This window comes from Hydra viridissima, unplaced genomic scaffold (genome assembly GCF_058129835.1).
Source record: "Hydra viridissima isolate aposymbiotic clone 2 unplaced genomic scaffold, HvirCarnegie_v1 scaffold_2, whole genome shotgun sequence".
Lineage (NCBI taxonomy): Eukaryota > Metazoa > Cnidaria > Hydrozoa > Anthoathecata > Hydridae > Hydra > Hydra viridissima.
Window position 1 is genome coordinate 22,026,428 of NW_028324301.1, and position 8,573 is coordinate 22,035,000.

The window sequence follows — 8,573 nt, forward strand, 5'->3', positions numbered from 1 at the left end:
CAGCCTGCAGCAAAGAGCTGTTATGAGATTTTATGAGTAGTAAGGATCCGTAATAAGATTTGACGGGCTCCCTTTATATATATTACATGAGCCAGAAATTTGCAGAATGTTCCAACCTAAAACTCGTGAAAGCTTTCTTTAAGTATCCGGTTAGTCATTTCATTTTTTAATTTGAAAAATCCTAGTCTAAAAAATGTGTAGGCTTTCCGTTAGATTTTGACGACATTGTATATTTTTAGGGTCGGAATATCTATTTGGTCAAATATAAATCAAGAGGTAAAACTATCCCGATTACAAATTGAGTTAGCTTGTGTACTTTTTGACTCTTCTTGTATTTTATTTTTAAACAGTATTTGCTATTCTTATGTAAGCTTGAAAAATCTACAGTTGAGTTTTTTAAAAATCAAAAGTAGTTATTTTAAGTCGAATTTTTAAATCTATAAGTTTTTTATTCAAGTCGAATTTTTAAATGTACAAGTTTTTTATAAATTTTTCTAATTTAACGATCACCGATGTTTTTACAATGATCATAAACCTTTTAATCGGCAAATATCTTAATCTTCCTAAATTAAGTAGTAACTGGTTTTTCAAACATAACCAGTTTTTTGTAGTTTTCTGATTCAAAAAGCAGCGTGCTGTTTTCGTTAAAAAAAAACACTTTATATAAAATATCAAGCGTTGCTTGCGATTTATAGCAAAGGATTTCTAAGAATAAGACTGTGCTAGGAAAAACAAACTTAAAATAACTCAAAATTAAACTATTCTGACGAAATCATAGTGAATCGCTCTTGTTTTTTATTTGAGGGTGTGTATGAGGGAAGAGGAATTTTCTTTCAACTCATTCAACTTTTTATTCTCATGTGAGTTTGACCACAGACTAAACGCTTAATTACTTGTTACAAACCATTATAAACAAAAACTTTCTCTGCCTGCTAAAACAGTGTTCAAGTCTCTTGTAGATTCATCATGTTCAGGCTCGCATCATCTCTTTCCAAGTGTGCTGGTCATAATATTAAGAGGAATAATGTGGTGGAAACATCAAGATGTGCAATGTTATCTAGCACTTCAGTGTTAAATAGCAATGCCAACGATGGTGAACCAAATTTCCTGGAGATGGTTAGCATCTACGCTCAAAATGCACATGCCATAACATTAAAGCGACTTTTGGAGAGAAAACCTGCACCTGGCAAAAAACAAGAAGATCCTTCAATTAGGGAAAAACACATTAAAGGTAGGTATTAAAATAATATTGAAGAACAAACTTAAGGTCCGTAGGCAGATGTGTAATTTCTACTATCTATGATTAAAGGTTGTTTGTAAATGTTTTTTTTTATTGTTATTTTTATACAAAATAATGTGCTGTTCCTAAGTAATCATAAAATTCAAGTATGAATTTTTTCTTATTAACCCGTTGATGGACACTTGCGTCTATAGCTGTCAAAGTGTAGTTCACTATGTGGCATGAGGATTATAGCCGCAACCTAATTAAAAATGCTGAATTAATCAAAATTAAGTTAAAGAAAAAGTAAAACTATACTTCTAATAATCTAAAAATTACAAAAACATATAGTGTTAATTTTTAAACTTCACTTGTTCCTACTGTCCCTCAATGTGTTAAGTTATTTTTACTGTTCAATTGTCCCTGTTGTTACCTTCTTGAAAAACAATATTGTATTGAAAATTTATCACAATCTCCATAAAAATCTTCAGATAATTGTTTTGTTAAAATAATCTTCTTTTTAAAATATTCATTCATTGAAACATGCTAATAGTAATTGTGTATATATCCATTGAAACATGTTATCATTATAATAAACAATAAAATTAATTGTACAAGTTAAAACTATATGTATATATATATTTATATTTATATTTTTTTAAAAGGTATTCTGGATATCATTAAACCAACAAACACAGCTTTGGCAGTCTCCTTTCCCTTAAGGAGAGATAATGGTGAAATAGTTATTATTCAAGGATATCGAGCTCAACATAGTCACCATCGTTTGCCTTGTAAAGGAGGTAATTGTATAAAAAAAATTCTCATCTATATATAAGTGAGGAATATTTCAAATCTTCTGAGAGCAAAAATAAATTAGTTTTAGATTTAAAAATCATCATAAATTAGGTCTATAAGAAACTTTTTAAAGAAATTTTCTATTTTACAGAAGAAAAAAATTGATAACCAAAATATTTTTTTTTTTATTCAGTTTATTTTAGTGTAATAAATGAATTTTCTGAAAACATTTATCCCAATTTTTAAAGCAAAGTATGCTCAATAAAAGTGATTTATCTTAAAGATCATAAAAACAAATTATAAAAAGTTCATAACAATTTTTAGAAGAACTTATCGGTTAAACATGGCCATTAATCTGTTGATCATCAATTATTAGAGTTAAATTTGGTTTTTTTCGTTTAATAATTTTTGTGTATTTTACTGAATAAAAGTTTTGCTGTGTTTTAAAAGTATTGAATAAAAATTAAGATAATAATGGGTTCCTAAGATCCACTAACCATATGAAGATAATTTGACTGGTATGTGTTAATTATAATTATAAGGTATACGTTATGCTGCTGATGTTAATATGGATGAAGTAAAGGCTTTGGCTATGTTGATGACATTTAAGTGTGCTGTTGTTGATGTACCATTTGGAGGTGCTAAGGGAGGAGTAGCTATTCATAAACCAGATTATTCGGTAGGATTTTTTATTCAACTTTAGTATTTCTGATAATGTTAATAATATTTAAGGAGAAAAAAGTTTCAGTTCAAGAAAGCTCTCCCTGACTATAAACATTAAAGCTATAGAAGAATTAAAGTCTAAATGAAATTATTTTGAATTGAAAATATCATTCGTAAAAACCAGAATACAATTTAGCAGTTCATTTGATTTCCCTGTCTTTTTTTTCATTTTGTAGAGAATGGGTAAAAAACATATTTTTAGGATAATGAAATTGAAAAAATAACAAGGCGGTTTACACTTGAGCTTGCTAGAAAAGGATTTATTGGGCCTGGCATTGATGTGCCTGCCCCTGATATGGGGACTGGTGAAAGAGAAATGAGCTGGATGGCTGATACTTTTGCAATGACACTTGGTTATGGAAACATGAATGCATCAGGTTGTGTGACAGGGAAACCTATCAGCCAGGGTGGAATTCATGGAAGAACATCTGCAACTGGCCGAGTGAGTTTAGATTGTTTATAATCTTATATCTATTACCACTTCTTTGGTTTGTTCTTTTCACTAGTCGATTAATGTTAATCTACTAAACCAAGACTGTATGTGATGTTCTAAATTTTTTAAAATTTAAAACAAATATTCTGACTTAAAATACAAATATTCTAGACTTAACTAGAGTTTTGTGGATAAAATATCAATTTTCTAAATATGAAAGTGTTTTTTTTTTGTTTTTTTTTTTTAAAAAAAAAAAAAAGATATTAGTTATTTATAAGGTAATCTCAAAGTTTTTTTTTTTGTTATAACAAAATTAAGTATTCCATTCAATCTCTTTAAAAGATTTTAGCTTTTAATCACCTTTTTTTTTATATAAATTCCTTTTTAAAAACTTTTTCTCATTTGCATTTTTATAGCTATTTCTGTACTATTTTTAATGTCAAAGCAATTGTATTATTAAAATTTGTATAGAGAAATCCCTTCTATTAAAAAGCTACTACAAACATATATTTCAAATATCACTGAGTTTTACGGGATTTATTTTTCTTAAAAGTATGGGGAATAATTTTTCTTAAAATACAAATATTCAATGTCAGGCCAGTATTTATAACACAAAGTTGTTGTTTCAACTTAATATTTCTTGTTTTTATAGTTTATACCTCTTTTAAATTACTTAAATGTTTAATTCAAGTTTAATTTTACAGTAAACTTGCCATATAGTAAATTTTACATTAATGATTAAAGTCTTAAATACTTAAAACAAATCTTAAGTAAAGAAAGCATGTTCTGCAATCTAGCTAAGGTTTCTCTACCAGAAAAGCTTTTGGAGTATTAGTGATTTTTTATTTTATTTTAGGGTCTTTATCATGGCATTGATAATTTTATAAACAATGAATATTACATGAATATGATTGGTTTGACACCCGGTTTAAAAGGAAAAACCTTCATTGTACAAGGCTTTGGTAATGTTGGCTTACATGCATGCCGTTATCTACATCGTTATGGTGCTAAATGTGTTGGGGTAATTGAATATGATGGAAGTATCAAAAATCCTAATGGAATTGATCCTAAAGAACTAGAAGATTACAAATTGGTATATTTTAGTATTTCTAAAATATAATCATGCTGGTTCTTGTAACCCAGCAATGAGGAATAGTACTCTAAATGTATCCAACAAAAAAATTTGTACAAATATGGATTTACATAACTTAACTCAATCTGCCCACATCTTACTTCTTTTAACAGTAATTTGGATTTAAAAAGAAATTGGTAAATTTACAATATACAAGATCAAACTCAGTTTTATTTTTTATATGTATGTCCTCCTCTTCTCTGTGATGCAGATAGGGTTAAAGAAACTTGTATGCTCTATTTTTCAAAATGAAAACCTTTAAATGATAATTGAGAATTTGAAATAAAAGTGTATTCATGAAAAAAGAGAAGTCACAAATAATAAAATAAGTTTTTTTTGGAATCAATAACTTTTAATTTTTATTTTTTAATCTTAGGCAAATGGCACAATTCGAGGTTTCCCTAATGCAGTTGATACTAATGAAGATTTAATGATAGCTCAGTGTGACATACTTGTTCCTGCTGCTAATGAAAGACAAATCACTAAAAAGAATGCACCTTTTATCAAAGCCAAGGTTTCTATTAAAAAGCATTAAAATATGGGAATAGTTGTTTTTATCTCCAATGAAAATACATTAAAGGTTTTTCCATCAATCTAAAAAACAATTTAAACTACTTAGCTTTTTAAAACTGTAACAACTTTAAGGCACCTTGATGTTGTATGGAAATAAGTAAACTTGTTAGGTTAAACTTAAAACTTGGCTTTATTTGTTTGATTCAGTCACTTGTTTTAAACCATGTATATGTATGTATAAATGGTAAATGTAAATGGCAAAAAAAAATCATTTGATATCGAAAAAGTCTTTTTGAAAGTATTACATCCTTTTTCTCTCTAAAAGTATGAAAAAATTTTTTTTTTCCTTGTAAAAAAAAAAAAAAAAAAATGTAGAATAAATTTAAGTTTTTTTTTTTGATGGTTTTACTGTAGATCATTGCAGAAGGTGCTAATGGACCTACCACACCTGATGCAGATAAGATTCTTCAATCTCGTAAACGTCTTGTGATCCCTGATCTTTACATCAATGCAGGTGGTGTAACTGTTTCATACTTTGAATGGCTTAAAAACATTAACCATGTTTCTTATGGTCGTTTGACGTGGAAGTATGAAGAGGAATCAAATTACCATCTGCTTGACTCTGTTCAGGAATCTTTGCAAAGACACTTTAATGGTGTTATTCCAATTACTCCAACGGATTCGTTTAAGAAAAAGATCAGGGTAAGTTTTTGATTTCTCAGTTGTTAGTTATTACTATTTTCTATATTATCGTACAATATCGTTTAAAATATCGATTTTGCAACCAATTGCAGGGTGCATCTGAAAAAGATATTGTTCACTCTGGTCTTGAGTTTACTATGGAAAGATCAGCCAATGTGAGTTTATTTTAGTGCATCGTAAAAAAAGTTAAAACCTGTTTTTTTTTGTGAAATCTTTACCTTTTATTTGCTTTCAATTATTACAATATGATTGTTGTTGTTTTTTTTTCTTCATTTTCATCATTTAAATTTTATTTCTTATAGCGCATCATGAAATGTGCACAAGAGTATGACCTTGGATTGGATATACGTGCTGCCGCGTACGTAGTTGCGCTTGAGAAAATTTTCAACACTTACTCAGATGCTGGTTTAACTTTAGTTTAGCAAATTTTTTTAACCGAATTTTGAGCCATTGTTGCATTTTTTTTTAACTCTAGGATTAATTGTAATGTTATGATTTTTAAAGTCACAACACCAAGTGCATGAGGCACTTTAAAAGTACAACCGATATCATGTAAAGTTTAAAAATACTTAACATCCAGAATATATAACAAGAATGTATATTAACATAGCAAGATTGTTTCTCTTGTTTATCCCATGCTCACACCCTGTCAATCCACGATCAACCTCATCTAAAAGGACCAAAAAAATCCTTCTATGGAAGCATTATATAGAGCTTATGTGTTCATTTAAGGTGTTTTTAAAATTTTGTCCGAGCCTAATTTTTGCGTTTGAACAGGTGGATTTGGGATTTTTTGTGTTCGAGGTGGTTAACTTCCTAGCAAACTCAAAACTTTTATATGTTCATGATGATTTCAAATGAGGATGGTTTACAAAAAAATTACGGCAGTTGGAACTTGAGGAAAAAAATACTTTAATAATTTTACCTTCTTGATTCACGTCGAAGAAAATATTATTTTGGAAAAAAAAACGTTATTCTATAGTAGACCAAACCTCTTGTATAGTATAAACTATATAGCCAAAATTAGTTTAAGTCTATTTGTATTAATCAGAGACCAGATTTGTTCAATTTTGGAGTGATTTTCTGAATCTTCTCATACCGGAACAAGAATTTGTCTCTTAACTCAAGTGTCGTTGTCAGTTCTTTGAGGGAGAGGCTGTTTTTGTGGCGGTGAGCTGGTTTCATTCCATAACGCAGTATCGACAATACTTAGACAAAATTTGAGAAAACCTTTGCCACCATCAATTCCGAGCTAAACAAAACAGCCACCAGAAATTTTGCGAGATTGAATAACATGATTCACAATATTTGAAAAGTCATTACAGTGAGCAACAATCCAAACTGTACCAAAATCTTTTTTTCCGTTGGTGATTTCTAAGTCACTGCTGGGAAGAAAACCTTTAAATGTTGATCTGATCTACCTTAGTTTATACCTAGGGAATGCTGAAATTTTCACGCAATGCGTAAGCCAAGTCAAACCACGCTTTAAATAGCAAATCAATAGTTTAGTCTATAAAATGAAACGGTACATGTAGCAATTAAATAATTATAATCAAAATTGTTGGTATTACATCGTAGAACACTCATGTAACCATAATTTGAAAATAGTGACCAAATATCGCAGTAATCGGTAACGTTTTGAGGTATAAGAAGCAAAAAACTAACAAAGTTTAAAAACTGCCATAATTACTTAACCAGTTAACCAATCCGACTGAAATTTTATCCAGAGTTTGGTGTGGCTATACATTTGCACCAATTTTTATCAAACTATATAAAGTGATTCTCATTCTACAGGTGTTTTTATTGGCGCACTATGAAGTCAAAATTTCACTCAATTTGAAATGAAGTTATCTTGCGCAAAAATGAAGTTATTTTCCGCGGACAAAATAAAATGATTTCAAAATTTCCATGACAGGGTACCTTGATGTGTACGCTATCATCCCATGTAAGTGCCGTTCTTGGGTCAGCTAGGTTGGCATTATCTTAATCCGTGATAACCGTGTCTTAGTGTTTAGAAACGGTGACCATGTAAATTTTACAACCCCCTCAATTTGAGGGGGTTACTCTTAAACACGAAGTGAAAAATTCTGCCATGTTGAAGAATTTGTGTTATAGCATCAAACTTCACTCGGAATCTTTAGTGAACAAGCATCGAAATATTGTACTCAAAATACTCATTGGGAACAATACAAGCATTGTTCTGAACATCCGGAAAATAAAAAACATCTTTATAATTGTGTTGTTGACCATATATAAAATGAATATATATTTAGATTAAATGTAATTTAAGTAATTAGTGCAAGTTCATATTTTTTTTCCAGTCTAGTTTCACTGATTACCTTTGGCAAAAAGTATTGTGCGACAGAAGATGCAGTGTTAATTATTTAAATAATATCTGGATTATGTTTCTTAAGTGCAGAAAAATTTATTTGCATTTCTGCTTGAGAAGTTTCGTGGTTATTATATTATTTTAAGTACATAAGGCAAATTTCTTTGTTTAAAGTACCATTATTAAATGCACCATTACTAAAACACAGATAGAAGTTCGGTATTTTGGCAACTTTAATTTGTTTAAATTATTCCCAACCCTTAGCAAAACCATACAGGGTGACCACAAAGTATCCGCACACGAGACGGTTTCATCTTGTGAAAATATAAGCATAAAAGCACTTATGTATTTTCTTATTTATTTTCTTATTTATTTACTTATAAATTGTTCCTTGGGCTCAAAAAGAACTTGGAAATCGTATTTGGACGTTCATGCAAGATGGAGCTCCAGCCCATAAAAAGAAGACAGTTCAGGATTTTTGTGCGGCAACTTTTCCTGATTTTATCAACTTTTCTCAATGGCCGCCATCGAGCCCCGATCTTAACCCGATGGATTTCTCAGTCTGGAGCGTCCTAGAAGGAAAGGCATGCCAAAAGCCGCATAAAAATATTGAAAGTTTAAAAAAATCACTACTGAAAGCTTGGGATTCTCTGGACCCTGCCTACTTGCTCGCCACCGTCGAAGCATTCCCGAGACGCCTACAGGCCTGTTATTTTGCTGATGGAGG

General features: G+C 30.0%; 1 protein-coding gene across 1 annotated transcript; it reads left to right on the forward strand.

Moving 5' to 3' along the window:
• Nucleotides 1-239: 239 nt before the first annotated feature.
• Nucleotides 240-6,126, forward strand: LOC145180222 (glutamate dehydrogenase, mitochondrial-like). Its single transcript, XM_090080567.1, has 9 exons — nt 240-1,231; nt 1,885-2,019; nt 2,557-2,693; nt 2,940-3,179; nt 4,027-4,263; nt 4,679-4,816; nt 5,230-5,517; nt 5,610-5,672; nt 5,820-6,126. Exons 1-9 carry the CDS (start codon nt 967-969, stop codon nt 5,937-5,939), a joined length of 1,623 nt encoding a protein of 540 aa, XP_089936693.1. The 5' UTR covers nt 240-966; the 3' UTR covers nt 5,940-6,126.
• Nucleotides 6,127-8,573: the final 2,447 nt, after the last annotated feature.